The sequence below is a fragment of the Ictalurus punctatus genome, chromosome 5 (genome assembly GCF_001660625.3).
Source record: "Ictalurus punctatus breed USDA103 chromosome 5, Coco_2.0, whole genome shotgun sequence".
Taxonomy (NCBI): Eukaryota; Metazoa; Chordata; class Actinopteri; order Siluriformes; family Ictaluridae; genus Ictalurus; species Ictalurus punctatus.
Window position 1 is genome coordinate 34,511,757 of NC_030420.2, and position 18,988 is coordinate 34,530,744.

General features: G+C 41.2%; 2 protein-coding genes across 3 annotated transcripts; one reads left to right on the forward strand and one right to left on the reverse strand.

The window, feature by feature from the left end:
• Positions 1 to 976: 976 nt before the first annotated feature.
• Positions 977 to 8,551, forward strand: cabp4 (calcium binding protein 4). 2 transcript variants are annotated; one of them, XM_047155773.2, is made up of 6 exons: positions 977 to 1,272; positions 4,233 to 4,263; positions 4,509 to 4,652; positions 4,995 to 5,104; positions 6,034 to 6,181; positions 8,422 to 8,551. In XM_047155773.2, the coding sequence occupies exons 1-6, from the start codon at positions 1,039 to 1,041 to the stop codon at positions 8,448 to 8,450; spliced, it is 696 nt and encodes a 231-aa protein (XP_047011729.1). In that variant the 5' UTR covers positions 977 to 1,038; the 3' UTR covers positions 8,451 to 8,551. The 2 variants fall into 2 exon arrangements, with proteins under 2 accessions (XP_047011729.1, XP_017322762.1); XM_017467273.3 differs by lacking the exon at positions 977 to 1,272 and adding an exon at positions 1,839 to 2,050.
• Positions 8,552 to 8,990: 439 nt separating this feature from the next.
• On the reverse strand, positions 8,991 to 17,903 carry lonrf1l (LON peptidase N-terminal domain and ring finger 1, like). Its single transcript, XM_017467914.3, has 12 exons — positions 17,033 to 17,903; positions 16,044 to 16,159; positions 15,814 to 15,936; positions 15,681 to 15,722; positions 15,259 to 15,472; positions 15,021 to 15,123; positions 14,793 to 14,907; positions 13,946 to 14,067; positions 13,679 to 13,837; positions 13,283 to 13,445; positions 12,946 to 13,095; positions 8,991 to 12,476 (listed from the first exon to the last, which is right to left on the reverse strand). Exons 1-12 carry the CDS (start codon positions 17,622 to 17,624, stop codon positions 12,318 to 12,320), a joined length of 2,058 nt encoding a protein of 685 aa, XP_017323403.1. The 5' UTR covers positions 17,625 to 17,903; the 3' UTR covers positions 8,991 to 12,317.
• Positions 17,904 to 18,988: the final 1,085 nt, after the last annotated feature.

Genomic DNA, 18,988 nt, shown 5'->3' on the forward strand with positions numbered 1-18,988 from the left:
AGTGATTGTTGTTAGCGTAATGTGCGTGTAGGGTTAGGCTAATGTTCGCTGACCCGCTGAAGCCCAATGTTTATGCTTCAAGTGTGAGTTTTGCCAATAAAAAGAACAACTGCATTGTTTTTTATGTCGTCTCCTCGACCTTCTTCCTCACCACCACCACAGGATCAAACTTTTTTTTTGGAACTGTCTCCATTTAAACAGACTTCAGTGGCTTCACAAATCCCCCTCCACATTATTTATTTACAAATATAACTAGTCTGTACAGGATTTCATTTTTTGTGTGTGTGTGTGTGTGTGTGATTGTTGCAGCCAAAAAACACTTGATTTTGCTGCGTCTTTTTGCAAAATTTGCGACGCAACTTGCAAGGTTTTTTTGTGCTTTTTCTCTCAGAGCACTACTCGAATTGCAGAAATTACGATTGCACGGCCTTTCACAGCGATGTTTGTTGCTAAATAAAGACCTTTTAGCTGTACTCATGTTCGATGCACATGAATCGAAGACGGCTTTGGCTGACTGCGCGTCGTGATCACGTCGCGATGCGTTTTGCATCATAAATTTGCGGAAATTATGGGGAAATTTTGTTGGATTTGGCGCTAATTTCTGCATTCGCAAAACTGCGGAATCCTGGAGGGACTGAATAACAAACGCTACACCGTAGGAAATTAATTATAGTTCATACGTGAAGAAGGAAAAACAAGTATCGCAATTCACTGCAAACAAATGACAAGCACCAAACTATTTCAGTTCCTGTTCCTCGAGCGTTTTTCAGACGCGATTCTTTTAACAAATCTTCAGCTAGCAAACTAGCCTTATTATGTTGTGAACTTTATTTAAAATCCTACTGTAAGCTACATCTAGATCATTATTGTGTAGCTACTTGTTTTATGTCAATGGATCATGGCAGGGTTTTAGGTGAACCGTGAAGAGATTACAACAACAAGAATGGAATAAAATCCTTTATTTTCTTCCTTCAGCATGTCTCAGAGGAGCAAACCGTCCTCGAGTCAAAAGTAAGTCATTTCAGAGTGTTGAGGGTGATGAACGCTCAAGTGTTCGATTGCACTTTTAAAATTCCGGAATTGAGTGCCAACACTTTTCTCTCTGTCTCTCTCCTCAGTTCCTCCTCCGGTTCCTCTCCTCCATCAGATCCTCCGCTACGCTCGGCTTTGAAAAGCAGCACTAAAGAATCTAAAGCTGAGAATCTGAAAAGAAAAATAAGCCAGAGCTCTGTAACCGCGTACACGTCCTTCCTGAACACGCTGTTCGGACAGGTACGGCAGGTCACTACAGAGGTGTCTCAAGAATATTCAAGAATATAGTTTATATTCCGTTATCTGCGGAGAGGAAGAATTTAGTTTTGAAGCTAAAGGGCTTTAATATGGAACATGAGTCGCCATGACAGTCCTGTCAGAGCTGTGGGGTTGGAACTTGGCGGGAAAATTGGGCGCGCAGAAGGATTACCACAGAGAGTTGCGCGCGCGCGCGCGCGCGCGCGAGAGAGAGTCTCACTGACTGACCGATTCTCCTTCAACAAAACGGCTGTTTTTTGCTAACGTGCTAACGTTAGCCGTGTAGCTCGCTACTTTCAGCTTTGTGCTGCATTCTGATCTCGCAGTTTCCTTTCTTCACAGTTATATATTCACAAACCGCGGGATATAATATGGCACAAAACAGCTACTGTTAGCGCGCTAGCTAAAAGGAAAGAATTAGTCTCTTTCAAATGTTACTTGTTTTTGGCTGCGTCCCAAACCACACACTGCCCCACTGAATAGTACGTCAGTACACCAGTGGTGTTTATACTATTTAGGCACCCTATTCGGGAATACTATGCGGTTTAGGCCGCAGCCGCGGGTGTTGCTTAACGTTCACAGCTTGCAGATTAATCCGCGCGGTAGAGAACGACTCGGCACAACTCGCGTTACGAAATGCTCTTCCACAGAAAGTATTTCTACCACAAAGGGGCGAAAATTCACAATCGTACATAAGTAAATAAAAGTGCTAAGAAAGGAAATCGTTAAAATGCGGCTCACACAACATCAGAGGATGAGTGTAAGTCTGGAAGATTCTGATTTTGAGTTTTTGTATTCATAAATTCTTGGAATATTTTTTTTTGTCAATGTTTTTGCCTTTTACCTGAAAAACAAACAACCCCTGATCGTATCAACACAACTACATCACTTTAACTTAATCTTAGAGTTAATGTGAATTCGATGTCGGATCATATCAGGGTTGATTCTTAAAATACCGAGACCATAAATTCACCCTAAACTTCGCTAATCTGAGACAGAAACTAGCACGAAGCCTAGCGTTACACTTAATCTAAATCATAGAACTGATTTACACACTGTTTTATATATATATATATATATATAATCACTAGTGTGATTTTCACATTAGTTTACACTAGTACACTGGGGCGGCTGTGGATCAGGTGGTAGAGCAGGTTGTCCACTAATCATAGGGTTGGCAGTTCGATTCCCGGCAAACATTGACTTCCACATGCCTCCACATGACTTCCACATGACTTCCACATGCCTCCACATGACTCCACATGACTTCCACATGACTTCCACATGCCTCCACATGCCTCCACATGCCTCCACATGACTCCACATGACTCCACATGCAGAGACAGTGTAAAGGGCTTTGTAGAACTGCTAAGGTTAAAAAAGCGCTATATAAGTGCAGACCGTTAACATTACCGTTTAGTTTCATACTAGTTAATTTATAGATCTCATGAGAACAAAGCGGGAAAAACGGGGGAAATGCTGGACAAACGACAAGCGATACAAACAACTGCACAGCTGCTAGCGTAAACATGAGGTTCATAAAATCAAAAGCAAATTGTACCTTCAACTTCAACTTACATTTACTACACCACATTTGTGTGACTGCAGTCAAAAAAGAGAATAGATGAGGAGTGTGTGTGTGTGTGTGTGTGTGTGTGGGAGACATCTAAACACTCTGCTTCCTATCCGCAAGGCTGAAAGATAAGGCGATTACAAGCATATTAATAACCTGTGATGATGAATCACTGTCAGTCTCCTCACACATCCAGCGTGCGAGTGTGAAACACAAAATAATGACATGATATAATGAAAATTGATGTGTGTGTGTGTGTGTGTGTGTGTGTGTGTGTGTGACTTTGTACGTGTACAGTTTCCGACTGTAATCCATCTGTTGCTCTGCTCAGCTTAACCACCAAAACATTAGCTTTAGTTTTATAGTTATAGTACTCTAGATAAATAAAATGTAGATGAGAAGCAAGATAAAATAAGATAAGATTATTAATCCCAGGTAGGAAGTCCCAGAAATATAGAATAAAATAAATACATAAAATAAAATATGAATAAAATATAAAAAAAAGATATTAGATAAGATATCAGAGTAAAGAATCAATACCAGCTGTACTGCTATGAAATTCATATTAGAACCTGTGGGAAAAGGCGTACAACTTTTCAGGGTACACAACCGCACACACCTCCCCGCCTCGTCCAATCAGGATTAACCTGAAGGCTGCTTGATGCACAGCACTGAAGATACACACACTGCACTGTTAGGATTTAGGAGGACTGCACGTGAGGCTATCAGGATGCCGCTGAGACACGCTTACCCATAATCCACCACTCTGAGACGCAACACAAATAGATTTCCTTGACCCAGAAAGGGGAGGAGCTACACAGGGTGGAGCGGGGAAAAGATGATTAGAGGGATGTGACATGCAGTTGTATTGAGATGGTGTGTGTGTGTGTGTGTGTGTGTGGTTGCTGTAGACAGTCTTGCTATTTCATCTTGTTAGTCACAGCATGTGTTTGTACTGACGTCAGGGACAGCAAAGCATGATATGGTGTTATCCAATTAGACTGTGTGTGTGTGTGTGTGTGTGTGTGTGTGTGTGTGAGTGTGTGTGTGTGTGTGTTTCATCTGTTTTGTGTCTCTGAATTTTTTCATATTAGTTCCTCACTTTCTCTCTCTGATAAATTTCCTGTCTTTTCTCACTATGTTTATCGCCTCCAGAGCTTCCTAGCGTTTCTAAATGAAAATGAAATACAAACTAAATGTGCTGAGCTGCTGTGGTGTGTGTGTGTGTGTGTGTGTGTGTGTGTGTGTGTGTGAATGATAGTGAATAAATAGTGAATATTTATGGGACACATCTCCTGGGACTGATGATTTCCATATTTAGTTTCTGTTTGAGTCATCTCTCTCTCTCTCTCTCTCTCTCTCTCTCCAGGACAGAAAGCTGATGCCGGAGGAGCTGGATGGTGAGTGTATGTGTGTTTTTATTGGCTGACAGCAGCAGGGATGTGTAGAGAAGCCAAATGCCTGTACTTACTTGAACTATTTTACACCACGGTGCTGCTGAGTTCTGGATTCTGATTGGTCAGAAGGTGTTGATTAATTTTCTATAACAGCAGCTCAGACAGAAGTGCAGCTGCAAATCACAGCTTGACCAAAACTGCTTGTGTGTGTGTGTGTGTGTGTGTGTGTGTGTGTGTGTGTTGTGTAGAGCTGCAACTAGCCTTTAAGGAGTTTGATTATGATCAGGACGGATATCTGCACTATAAAGACGTAGCGGACTGCATGAGGACGATGGGGTACATGCCAACAGAGATGGAGCTGATTGAGATCATCCAGCAGATCAAGATGAAATGTGAGCATGTATAACGTGTGTGTGTGTGTGTGTGTGTGTGTTTCAGATACCGACGTTTCTGTCTCTTCACGTCATGGAGATGATCAACATGTTGGAATCTTTCTTATTTCTGTGATTAAAACATGACACTACTTAAGTGTGTTTCATTTAGAACACACACACACACACACACACACACACACACGATCTTCATGTCATGAAAATCACGATACCATGATTTCATCATGCAGCTTATTATAGCTTTCAAATTGAAATCAAATACATTTACACACACAGAGCTTATTGGCTTGAATAAAAAGTCTGTGTGTGTGTGTATGTGTGTGTGTGTGTGTGTGTGTGTAGGGGGCGGTCATGTAGATTTCGATGATTTCTGCGACCTCATGGGTCCGAGGATGCTGATGGAGACGGCTCACATGGTTGGAGTGCGAGAGCTGCACTGTGCTTTCAAACAGGCGAGTACTCAGCACCTAATGAAGTGTCCGTAACGTCTCGAATTCCAGCTGAGATCCTACGATATGACTGCGATGGAGCAGGACATGACAGGAGATGATCATCCTCGATGTCTGGCTCGCTCCTGGCTGGCTCGCCAACTGTTCAAACTTAGATGTGGGCAATTTTTACTGTCATCAAGCTACTTTGTAGTACTGGACTATCTCCTGTAACACGATCCCGTCTGCTAGTCACGTCCCAGAGTACCATTAGATCCTGTCTTAGACCCTGAGCTTTAGTCTCAGTGGTTGATGAGAAGAACAAGACCAGTTTTCTCGTGTTAGTGGAATCGGTTCTCCGTCGGTGGCGTTTATTGACACAATTTAAACACCATTATTAATGTACTGTTCGCATCAGAGCCAATTAGAGTGTCTGATTCAGAGGAGTATTTTAATGGTACAGGAATCTGAGTTTCTTCTGACTGACAGGAGGAGCCGATGGTATGTTCTCACCTTATAGATGTTATCTATATCTTAATAATATATTTTGCTTATTCAGAATCAACATGAAACGAGTATTTTTGGATTGTCTCCTGTTCGGTTCTGATTTCACACTAGAACGTAAAAATATCCACTGCGGTGTGTGTAGGAACGATTGGGGCTAAAAAAAAAAAGTCTATCATCTCTTGATTACTTCCTGAAATTGTTTTGGATCAGAAATGAAGCGTTGCAATTGGTTGGCGTCCCATCCAGAGCGCATCCCTGTCCGGATCCCGGTGTTCCGGGGACAGACTCGGGATCCAGCGCAACCCTGAGCAGGACACTGCTACTGAAGATACATCTACCTGAGATAGAACCGCACTCCAAAACACAAGAGATTGATCTAAACACACATCCTGAATGTATGTAGTACAATATTCCTCTCTCTCTCTCTCTCTCTCTCTCTGCCTCAGTTTGACTGTAATGGAGACGGAAGGATCAGCTTCGAGGAGCTGAAGGAGTCGATGAAGACGCTGCTGGGTGAAAAGCTGAAGAAGGGAGAGCTGGAGGAGATTCTGTCTGACATCGACCTCAACGGAGACGGAACCGTGGACTTTGATGGTGAGAAACTGTGATTAGAAACCATGCAGAAGATGTTCTGGTCATTTCGAGATAACTCAGATATTAAAATTAAATATTAAAATGTTATATTTTTTAAATCCTTCGCTTGATGTATAGCATAGCCCACACAGACACAGTTAATACCGTTTCATAGCCTTCAGTTTGCACCGTGTTTGAAGGACAACGTCGGGCAGAATGTGGAAGAACACGTTTTTTAAAAAAAAATACACAAAAATAAAAACTTTCCTTTTAATCCAAACTGCTCGATTAATCGACGATCAAAATAATTGTTAGTTGCAGCCCTGGTGGATTTGTCTGAGCTTTATGTAAAACAACAACGTTTTATTAATGCCGTACGCTGCTACGACTTATCTCTAAAAACCCACCAGAAGAGCCTTCTTCCCCTCCGATAACACTGACAGCCAATCCACAATCAATCCGGATTGATTGACAGGTGCACAGGTGTTTTCAACTCTCCGATATTAACTGACACCTTGGAAGCCCCGCCCCCTTAGCCACATCTCACTTTAGTAATGTTTCTTTTCTCAACTCGAATTTTCTCGTTTGAAAAATTCGCTGATGCGGCGGTGCTCACACGTATACGGCTTACACACGTATACGGCTTACACACGTATACAGCTTACACACGTATACAGCTAGCATTACACACGTATACAGCTTACACATGTATACAGCTTACACAGGTATACAGCTAGCATTACACACGTATACAGCTTACACACGTATACAGCTTACACACGTATACAGCTTACACACGTATACAGCTAGCATTACACACGTATACAGCTTACATACGTATACAGCTTACACATGTATACAGCTAGCATTACACACGTATACAGCTTACACACGTATACAGCTAGCATTACACACGTATACAGCTTACACACGTATACAGCTAGCATTACACACGTATACAGCTTACACACGTATACAGCTTACACACACGTATACAGCTTACACACGTATACAGCTAGCATTACACACGTATACAGCTAGCATTACACACGTATACAGCTTACACAGGTATACAGCTTACACACGTATACAGCTAGCATTATACACGTATACAGCTAGCATTACACATGTATACAGCTTACACACGTATATGGCTTACACACGTATACAGCTTACACACGTATACAGCTTACACACGTATACAGCTAGCATTAGACACGTATACAGCTTACACACGTATACAGCTTACACATGTATACAGCTAGCATTACACACGTATACAGCTTACACACGTATACAGCTTACACACGTATACAGCTAGCATTACACACGTATACAGCTTACACACGTATACAGCTAGCATTACACACGTATACAGCTTACACACGTATATGGCTTACACACGTATACAGCTTACACACGTATACAGCTAGCATTACACACGTATACAGCTTACACACGTATACAGCTTACACACGTATACAGCTAGCATTACACACGTATACAGCTTACACACGTATACAGCTTACACACGTATACAGCTAGCATTACACACGTATACAGCTAGCATTACAAACGTATACAGCTTACACACGTATACAGCTTACACATGTATACAGCTAGCATTACACACGTATACAGCTTACACACGTATACAGCTTACACACATGTACAGATAGCATACATAGTTACACACGTATACAGCTAGCATATATAGTTACACACGTATAGAGTTTACACACATAGTTACACACGTATACAGCCAGCGTTACACCATTGGATTATTATTTTATTTTTGTTTTATTTAATGTTCTGCAAATGAATTAAACAATACCAAATTTCTCATTTGTAAGTCGCTTTGGATGAAAGCATCTGCTAAATGAGTAAATGTAAATGTAATACCGGTGCTGTTCCTGTCACATACCGAGTGATGAAGTTACTGTTACCTCCCTGAAGATGATTATTTTCCTGTTACAGCATGTCCCCACTCTCTCTCGACGTTGCTGACACTGGAGACTCCTTCCATAAATCATACATTTACACAAAACTCCTCCACCTCAACAGTTTTTAAATCTGTTTATATGGAGCGTCCGCTGTAAATGCCCCCGTGAACGAGCTGTTACTATAGAAACCGTAACGTGTTATCTCCGCTGTTCCTCTGCGTCATCAGTGCTGAGGTTTATAGTGTGTTAATGTTAGTTATAACGTTAATAATAATAATAATAATCAGTGATAATATACGTGTGTTCTTTGTCTTTCAGAGTTCGTGATGATGCTGTCGGCTCGGTGACGTCCTTCTGGAGGTCCAGTGAAACGTTTCGGTTTTAAACTCACCTCATTATTAAATATTTTATTCAGCAATTAAACATTAAAGATGTGCTGCATATAGTGTAGGAAGAAAAGCGTGAAATATATTCAATAAATATCAAATTATTCTGAAACTGAATATTAATATCAAACCACTGCGCCACTCACACACACACACACACACACACACACACACACTCACTCACATTCACACACACTCACATTCACACACTCTCACACACACGCACTCACATTCACACACACTCACACTATAAATCTGGCTTTTTAAATGAAGATTCAATTTAAACGTTCAGATTTTTTTTTTAATTCACCATAATGAACCAGTGGGGTTTTTAATTAAAAACTTTTTTATTATTAAACAATATGAATAATTTAAATGTATAATGTACACTGAAATGTCTGAAAGTTCTAAATCATTACACTGCTTTTCCTTCAGATATTATTTGTGAAGTAAGTGTGTGTGTGTAGCGCCACCTGGTGGAGGAGATCAGTGACAGTGAGATTAAGCATAATTTTTAAGCTTTATTTTAAATTAAAATTAACATAAATATCCAAGCAAAAAAAAAAAAAAGCACAATTCTGTAAAAAAAAAAAAAAAAAAGAAAGAAAGAAAAAAAAAGAATAATTAAAAAAAAAAAATCAAATGATTTTCACCGATCTGTTAAACTGTACACACAGGAAGAAGAAGAAGAAGAAGAAGAAGAAGAGCGATTAAAACCAAACTGTCAGGCAGGGAATAAAATAAAAGATTTTAATAAGGCAGAAAGTGGTAGTGCGATCGCACGGTGTGGAAAATACGCAAAATCTTTACACAACAATCCACTCTTCTGCTCTAATCGCCACGATACACAACATTAACACAAACTCAAAACCTGACAAAACTAACCCTAGCTTATCATCGTTCATTTCTGGTGGAAGTTCTCACTCTCGCTCTCTCTCTCTCTCTCTCTCTCTCTCTCTCTCAACACGACACTCGAGCTCTCTAAAGCTCCATTTATTAATAACAACAAATCATAACAATCGTAATAATATAAAAATGAATACATTTGGAAGTCCGTGTTCTGAGCAGGCATGAGCTGATGCACAACTAACTCGCATATCCTCATCACAGGACCAGCTTTTAGTTTCATTTTAGAAAACTATAATCTCATGTCATGTTTTATACCAGCGATGCACCGAAATCCCACCAGGATCAAAGAAAAGAAATAAATAAATAAAGCACTCGGTAGAGAGACCAACACCGGAGCGTTAGATCTCTCACTCATAAATACTTACTTATTATATTAAAAATAATTCCTTTAAAAATTTTAAATCCCCAACTGTCAATATAAACTGAACAAATCAATTCAAAACGACACCGAGAAAATATTATGATGATATATATACTGGAACCAGGAAGTTCTGGAAAGACACTGTGCTTTTTTTTTTTTTTTACTTTATGTTTAGTTCTGGGGGGAAAAACGAACCACTGAACGTGTAAAGCGTGGAGAAACGTGTAAGGCGTGGAGAAACCTTCTACTCGGTCTGTAAAGAAACGTGTAACGCGTGGAGAAACGTGTAACGTGTGGAGAAACCTTCTCCTCGGTCTGTTTTTTGGTCCAGCGTGGTTCATTCCGGTGCATGGCGTGTTGAACGTTTACGTCGCTGTTGTCTGTTGATGATTTGTCGTGTTGTGTAGCTGATGATCAGCGCATGCCGAGCTCAGAGTAGTGCAATTTCATACGTGCCAAAGCGATTAGAGCACAAACATGAAAACAATGGAAGGAACACTGGATTAATACGAACACGCTGATTACAGATCAGAACGTTTCTCTTTCAGGAGTCACAGCTTTAACTTCAAATCGCAAAAACAACAAAGAATCGAGGGGTTTTTCTGCCTCATCTACAGTTGCACAATTCCTTTATCAGATAACTGTAATAATAATTATAATCATCATCATCATCGTGCTTTTTTCTGAAAATAAATAAATCAATCAGTGCTGTAGATGAATGGGACTGCGATTATGTCGTCAGTCCGTACAGGATGCCGCAGAGTTTTTTTGTGACCGTTGCGGCCAAAAACGCTCGATTTTACCGCGGCTTCTTTTTCAAAATTTGTGATGCGACTTACGGAATTTTTGTGTTTTTTTTTTTTTTTTTCCGCAAAACTACTCGAATCAGTGAAATCACAATTACAAATTCCGAATTGTTTCGCAGTGATGTTTGTTGGTAAATGAGAGATTTATCTGTACTCATGATCGACGCACGTGAATGGAAGAGGGCGTCGGCTGAACGCGCGTCGGGATGACATCACATGACGCGTCTCGGCCCGAATCTCCAGAAAATATGCGGAAATTTAGAAAAATCGCACGCTCCTCCGAATATCGCGGCGTTTCCTTGATTTTGCGTTAAATTCTGCGCTCACAAAATCCTGGAGAGCCTGAAGTGTGGGCTCAGTGAAACACATGCCTGTGCTTTTGGAATTTATGAACACACTTTACAAATTTAGTGACTTTAAATTTAAGTAAATGAGGCTTGATTATTTCTGTTACTTTCAGCGAGCATTATTCTTCACAATATCATTCAACCTTTTATTATTATTATCATCATCATTATTATTATTATTATTATTATTATTATTATTCTAATTCTAAGATCTGAATTTCTACTCACTGGATCTTTCAAATCCATCAGGAACCATCTGCAGATAGAATAAGGCAGTGTGTACATAATGTTTAATTGGAGAGTAAAAATTATTTATTGTGCGTTAATGTGATGTCATTTTTCTTATAAAATTAAGGCTTAAGTTGTGTCATTATATATATATATATATATATATATATATATATATATATATAAATAAAAAATCTTCCCTTTGAAGTTGTTTTTTTTATGATCCCTCCTGATGAACCCGGGTCATGATAATGTTTTAAATCACATTTTTGTGCGCTCCGTGTTGCTTCTGTGGAATGAATCTGTATTTTTGTCCATAAGCGTGTGATAACGACTCCGTGATCAGAACCTGACTGAGATCTCAGCAGATTAAATCGGCCTTTTTGAATGTTTCAGTATTAATATTAATAATGTGCAGCAGCAGCCGAAATCACGCTGATTAAACGCCATTCAAGTCTACTTAAATACTCTGCGTTCATACTGTAGAGGGCGCTAATCACAGGAAGTGATGCATGTGAACACATCTTACACCACAAGCCGTGTGCTAAGGTCTGTACTGCCTGCTTTAGAAAGATCAACTCCGCCCCAGAACGACTGGCACTTTCCCCATGTTAATGAACACGTGTGTGTGTGTGTGTGTGTGTGTGTGAGAGAGAGAGAAGAGACCTCATATTTACACCCGGGTGTAACAGGAAGTCATGGGTGAGAGTTCCTGAACACTCAGGTGCAGGGTCGCTATAAAATAAAATGTTAGAAAAAGTCAAACATGCTTCAGCTACATTTTATAAATGTTTCTCTTGATAAGATCTAATTGTTTCATAATCTCACCGAGGGTGCCAATAATTCTACAGCAGTATGCTCCTTAGAAATCATATCAGTGGATTATGAACATGGTCAGGCTCTAACGCATTTCTGTACATCACCATCTGATTCAGTCTTAATTTGATTTCTGAGTTTTAAGATTTAAGAGTAAATTCAGTTTTGTTTTTATTACAAATATGACAAAAAAATACATTACTAATCTCAGCATTTGGGATTTGTTTCATTCAGAACACACGGGGTGTGTGTGTGTGTGTGTGTGTGTGTGTGTGTGTGTGTGTGTATAATCAGGACTGTCTCTGTGCTAATGTAGGACGGCACAATAATACTACTGCATTAGGGCGTGAGGAAGTGCGTTCTACTCTGCGTGTGTGTTCTGCAAGTACGCGAGGATGTGCTGGATCTTAACCAGACGTTCTCTGAGTGTCGTCATGGAGAGAACCGAGAGCTGATAACGAGGATCCACTGGGAGAACCGCCAATAACCACCAACAACATGCCGGACCATTAGGACTGGACTGCAGAGAGATTGAGAGAGAATGAGAATATAATGCTACATAACACCAAAAAAATTCCAACTCCATCCACTGGGGGTCAGTAGGTAGTTAGTTTTTGAACCCTTTACAATTTTCTCTATATCTGACCTATGACCCAAAACATCATCAGATTTTCACACAAGTCCTAAATGGACTTAACCCAGTTAAACAAATAAGACAAATCTTATACTTGGTCATTTATTTATTGAGGAAAATGATCCAATAATACAGATCTGTGAGTGGGGAAAGTATGTGAAGTAATGTGAGATTAGAGTCAGGTGTTTTCAGTCAATGGGATGACGATCAGGTGTGAGCGAGCGCCCTGTTTTATTTAAAGAACAGGGATCTAGGTGTGTGTGTAATCAATCAATTAATATATATATATATATATATATATATATATATATATATATATATATATATATATATATAGTGTGTGTGTGTGTATTACCTGTATATCATTCTCTTTCTCAGGCATGGGCCCAAAGTGCTGCAGTATTTGGTTCCTGAATCGGTTCTCCAGAGCGTGAAACCACACACTCGCCTGATTATACACCTGATCATACAGATCCTGCAGCTGCAGCTCCTCTGTCCCCTCCACCTAACACACACACACACACACACTTTACATCAGAGGCTCAGCTGCACACAAGCTACACATCAATCTGTTCATATGTGGTCTTAATTGATGCAGAGGTAGGGGGGTGTGTGTGTGTGTGTATGTATGTGTGTGTGTGTGTGTGTGTGTGTGTGTGTGTGTGTGTGTGTGTGTGTGTGTGTGTGCTCACTCTCTGGTCCTGCAGGTACTCGATGTTAGCGATGTAGTACCCGTCCCTCATGCTGCGTGTGATGACACGGAACCGTTTCCCTCCGAATGTGTCTACCACCGAGCGTCCGTCCGGCAGAAAGTGCACGTTACGTATGTGAAGCATGCAGCCGAAATCCGCGAACCTGAAACACACACACACACACACACACACACACACACACACACACACACACACACACACCCCTTTAACACAGACACTCAAAGTTTTTTTCTGGTCGTCTTCTCTCTCTCCCCCTCTCTCCCTCTCACACACACACACACACACACACACACACACTTCTTCCTGTACTTTCTCTTATGAATTAATGAAAAATGTCAAAAACAGCACAATTAAAGCAGCCCCTCACACACACACCCTTTGTGTGTGTCGCTGATGCACATGCCGAACTGTCGCGTTCCCGTCTCCATGCAGCGGCGGATCATGAGGCGGTACCGAGGCTCGAAGACGTGCAGGGGGCAGGGGACGGTGGGATACGCCATCGTACACACGAAGATAGGAAGGTTATTCTCTAAACTGAGAGAGAGAGAGAGAGAGAGAGAGAGAGAGAGAGAGAGAGAGAGTTAGAGCAGAGAAGACTAAACCGTGTTTGTGTGTGTGTGTGTGTGTGTGTGTGCTGCTTACTCTGACAGCTCTTTCGTTTCATCGTTGTGTATCTTTTGTCTCCCAGCATGCTCCTCAGACAGGTAACGCCTGATGATGTCATCAAGCACACGCGTGATGTAGAACCTCCGAGAGGCCAGGTACTGAACACACAGCATTATTATTATTATTATTATAAAATGTTTACAGTAACAAATACATTATTTACTATTATAACTATTACTGTAGTTTATTTAAATGTTAAATGAAAGAAAGAAAGAGAGACAGACAGGCAGGCAGAGAAAGAAAGAGAGAGTCAGAGACTTAAATTATATACATATATATAAAAAATACATACAAAAAATATACAAATATATAATTATGAATTTTAAATATTTAACATTAATTTAATTTCTATTTCAATAAAATGACTGTATTCTTCATGTTTATTACTGCTTGGTATTTGTTAACATAAAAATGCATTTAACATGAATGAATTAGGTCAGTAATAAAAGTTATTACTAATGATAACGAATATGATGGATTATTATTATTATTATTATGAAGTCCCGCTTCGCTTTTCTCAGTGCACACGTGTAATTTCAGTGGATATTTGTGTAAGTAATTAGTTTATGTTTCAGATTAAAGTGAGATTTTCTCCACACTGATGGAATTTTTTCCCATTTGAATTCCAACTGCTTGCTGATGACATCATCACGGCAGCTGACCAATCAGCAGCTTCGCTTCGGGCTCACTGAAAGTCGGTTATGAATCGGGTTCCAGTTGGAACAGAAAGACACTAAGGTGGCTGAGTCAGCGGAGCACGGTTAGCATGGCCTCACTGTTAGCAACATTAATGTTGTTTATTTGAGCAGATGTCCTCACTCACCAGTCTCAGGCTCTCTTTACACAGAGGACACTGAGGGCTGTGATCTAAACTCCTCTGCAGGCAGCTCTTACAGAACGTGTGTCCACACGGCGTCGTCACCGGCTCATAGAACAGTCTACAACAGACACATACAGAGAGAGAGAGAGAGAGAGAAACAGAGTTTAGCTGTAGCTTAGCTGTGGCTAGGTTAGCCAGCTGGGTTAGATATAAAGGCTACATGTTCTGTACCTCATGCACAGCGAGCACTCGAAGTCGCTGGGGTCCAGCAGATCTCTCGGTACACTGAGGTGGAGTTTATCTTCATCGCTACACACAGACGCTGTGGCGCTCACTGTAGAGTGTGTGTGTGAGAGAAAGAGAGAGATGAAGATCAAAACACACTCCTGTGACGTGTGTGTGTGTGTGTGTGTGTGTGTGTGTGTGTGTGTGGAAATGTTAATACTAAAACCCGAATGAGGCGACTGACCTCCGTGCTTTTTGTGTTTGGTGTCGCCGGTTTCCACCACTTCAGGCCCCGCCTCCAACCCGGACAGCTTCCTCTTCAGCAGTGCTCCCTTTTCACCCAGCTGAGGGGCGGAGCTAACCCGCTTCAGCCCCTCTCCTCGGGCTCCGCCCGCTACGTGAGCCCGTAGAGACTGAGCTCGGATTAGACCCGAGGGCTCCGAACTCTCCTCGAGCGTCTGAGGGACACAAAGAGCGCTGTCAGTACGCTAATGTGCTAATATCAGACACGTTCACAAGTCCCTGAGGTCCGAGTCCAACTCAAGTCCCTGAGGTCCAAGTCCAAGTCAAGTCTCATCTTTTTTTTTTGCGACTTAAGTGCGATTCGACTTTCCATCTCTGGCTAATACACAAATCACTCTGTGTGTGTGTGAGCTTCAGACTCGCCTGTACGCCCTCACATGTCGGAACCAGGAGATCACACAGGATCTACAGGGAGAAAAAACATGACTGACCAATCAGAATACAGCGTTTCACCGTGTGATGATTTTATTTATTCATTTATTTATTTATTACGTACATTTTCCACTTCCTGTCTGGCCTCCTGGAAGTCCTGATCCACACAGAGACACTGCAGGAAGAGTTTTACAGACTCGTCCACTCGACCCATTTCTTTTAACAGCTTAGCCTTACAGAACACCACCTGAGAGAGAGACAGAGAGAGAGAGACACAGAGAGAGAAACAGTCGTGGTGGTGAGACAGTTGATGTGAAAGTAAACTGTAATCGTAAAGTGTAGTTTGTTGCCCACCTCGACAGACGGAGCAATGCTCTCACACACATCGAAGTCTTCTAGAGCGTGACGATAGTGCTGCAAACGCCGATACGCTTCGGCTCGACACACTCGCAGTCTGATATTACTGGGGTCTAGAGTGAGAGAGAGAGAGAGAGAGAGAGAGAGAGAGAGAGAGAGAGAGAGAGATCCTTAGACACCAAAATTAGCCCACAGGATGTGGAACCAGGGTGAGCGTGAAGGTTCCCACTCTGCTAAAAATCACGAAGAACCTTGAGAACCCAATGCAAGTGACAGGGTTCTAAAGAAAACCAGCAACACACAATAACTAGAATAAGCTAAGTGACCTCATCTAGAGTACAGCGGTCTGTCGTGTCTCTTGTGGGCGTGGCCTGCATGTTTGAGTGACATGATCGTGTAGGGCGGATTAAATCATTCTATCACACAGCCACCATCAGGGGGTTCTTCAAGACCAGGGTCGGGAACCTGGGAGACAGAACCGGGCGGCTTTGTGCTATGGCACCACTGACAGTTCTACACGTGGACGCAGATCTCGCGAGAATTCACGACACCTCCACTTGTTCTCCTTTCTCTTTTTTCCTGTGCCTCTCTTGCATTTCACCGTTTTTCCACGACGCTTATAAACCTAATAATCTCACAACCCATGACTGCTGGTGGAAGACACACACACACACACACACACCGCTCGCGTTATAAAACCGAACACCCGCGTCACGAAGCACCTTACGCAACTTTTAGCTCCGCGCATGCGCTGTTCGCGTTTGTCTTTTGTAACAGAGGGCGCAGTGCGCATGCGCAGTGAAAGCCGGGCTTCATTCCACAACACTCCATAAAAAGTATAACAAAGAACTGTTAGTCAGTGTGCTGGTTCTGCGACCCGAGCCGTGTAGAACAGGCGGTGTTGGAACTACTGAGTGAGACTGTGTTTGTACAATTAAAAGAATATGAATATTGTGAATAAAATAAAAATAAAAGGAAGAACTTACCGGATTCTAACAGCTGTGTTGCTAATGAAAGCGCCTGGGTGAACTGTTTGCTCCTCAGCAGCCCTTTCACTTCTGCTATCCGCTTGGTTTTCTGTATTTCCTCCGGAAACCATTTCTCTAAAAGTCCACACAGGAGCACATTAGCACAGAGCAGATGTTTCGCCCCGATCTCCTCATGGCATTTTCTACATTTAGACAGGAATGCTTCCTGTAAGCAGCTCCTGCAGTAGGAATGTCCGCACGCGACGGTAACCGGTTCCGATATAAACCGGTTACAGCCGGGACAGTCCAGTTCCCCGTCCAGTTCTCCGTCCTGAGCGCTCTGCGCCCATAAAACAGAGGTTTCCTTCTTCTTAAAGTTCCGCACGATGATTTCCACTAAAGTGCTGATGTGTTCGGGTCGCACGGACTCGGACTCGCTCGTCACGGCTCTGAATAACGCATCCAGCGCTCCTCTGAGGCGTTTCTGCTGAACCCCGACCCGGTCTCCGTCTTCTTCCCCGGCCCAGTCCTGCTCGGTGTCGGACGGAATGAAGAAACCCCCTCTGTCCCCTGATGAGACACAGTTTTGGTCCGGCTCTTGAATCGACATCTTATTGTTATTATTTTTTTCCAGCTTTATTTTTCTACGGAATTTAAAAAATAAAATAAAATAAAGAAGAAATAAATTAATATCCGTGTAGAAAACACATTTTTAACCAAACACTAAGCTACAAAAGCTAGACTGGTGTATAAGGATAACCTTAATTGCGCGTGCCACTGCCAGCGTGTTACATAAAAATACACGGTCACGTGGCCAGAAAAGGAGCGCTCCTATTGGCCAGAGGAATGTCGGTTACAAAACCTGAGCTTGTCAAGTTTTGTAACTGATACCGGGAATTAGCGCGGGGTTTCGAAGAACTGTGTTATTTGATATCATTGCCAAAAATAGACTAGAAATTTAAAATAAATATACAATTAAGCATAGTAAAACGATTATTTGAAGAAATAAGAACTAAATAAACTCGAAGCGTTGTGTTCGTATTCAAATCTAAGTGTAAGCCTCCCTGTTTAACAGGAACTGATTAAAGTTGTTTTTTTAACGTAAATAACTAATTATGTTATATATCGCGAAATATATATATATTAAAACTGATTATAATGTTTTCTACATTCTGCTACAAATAACAAACGTTGTTGTCCTTCGTTTCACTCACATCCGGTTTCAGGTCGGCGTTTCTGCGCATGCGCGGAAACCTCTCCAGTTATGGAGCGTATTGGAAGGATGAAACTTATTTCATAACAGCTTTCATAACTTATCTATTTTTTTTCCTACATCATTTTTATATACTGTTTCAGCAACAATAATGACAACAGTGGGAACCTTAACTGACCTCCTTCTGTACTGTACATTGTTTATGAGTGTTACAGAATGTTATAGAAAAAAAAGAGTTAACCATACAGTATTGGTCATCTCTTCTTTTTACATTTATATTAGTGATTTTCAAGACTATAATGCTATAATGCACACAATATACCAGTGAGATTAATATGTCAGTCAGTCAGTAAGTAAATAAATAAATAGACAAATATACACAAAGGTTAAATACTGTACTGTAATATACTGTAACTGTGGCCCTTTAGTCTGTATAAAGAAATGCATTCATTATAAAACTGTGGTGCATTTATACATTTAAGCATCAAAAGTAAACTGATTGTGTAAAGCCTTTTGAATTGTAATAACCTCCCTAGTCTAGCTAGTCTACACGTCTGTAGTGAGTTAATACAGAACCTACAATACTCATCTTTAAATATGTTTTAATCACATTTCCATGATAGTACTGTTAAAACATCCTGTACACATCCCCACACCTGTGAAAATCAAGAGTTTTTTGTGATTGTTGCGGCCAAAAATGCTCGATTTTGCTGCCGCTTTTTTTCTTCTTCAACATTTGCGCTGCAATTTTCTGACGTTTT

Excerpts from the sequence above, each read along its gene's own strand:
- cabp4 (XM_047155773.2), top strand. The coding sequence starts at position 1,039 with ATGAACGCTCAAGTGTTCGATTGCACTTTTAAAATTCCGGAATTGAGT. Across the intron at positions 4,653-4,994 it reads CCAGCAGATCAAGATGAAAT|GGGGCGGTCATGTAGATTTC; the intron begins GTGAGCATGTAT and ends GTGTGTGTGTAG. Across the intron at positions 5,105-6,033 it reads TGCACTGTGCTTTCAAACAG|TTTGACTGTAATGGAGACGG; the intron begins GCGAGTACTCAG and ends TCTCTGCCTCAG.
- lonrf1l (XM_017467914.3), bottom strand. The coding sequence starts at position 17,624 with ATGTCGATTCAAGAGCCGGACCAAAACTGTGTCTCATCAGGGGACAGA. Across the intron at positions 15,937-16,043 it reads GCATTGCTCCGTCTGTCGAG|GTGGTGTTCTGTAAGGCTAA; the intron begins GTGGGCAACAAA and ends TCTCTCTCTCAG. Across the intron at positions 14,068-14,792 it reads GTAAAGAGAGCCTGAGACTG|TACCTGGCCTCTCGGAGGTT; the intron begins GTGAGTGAGGAC and ends CTGTGTGTTCAG.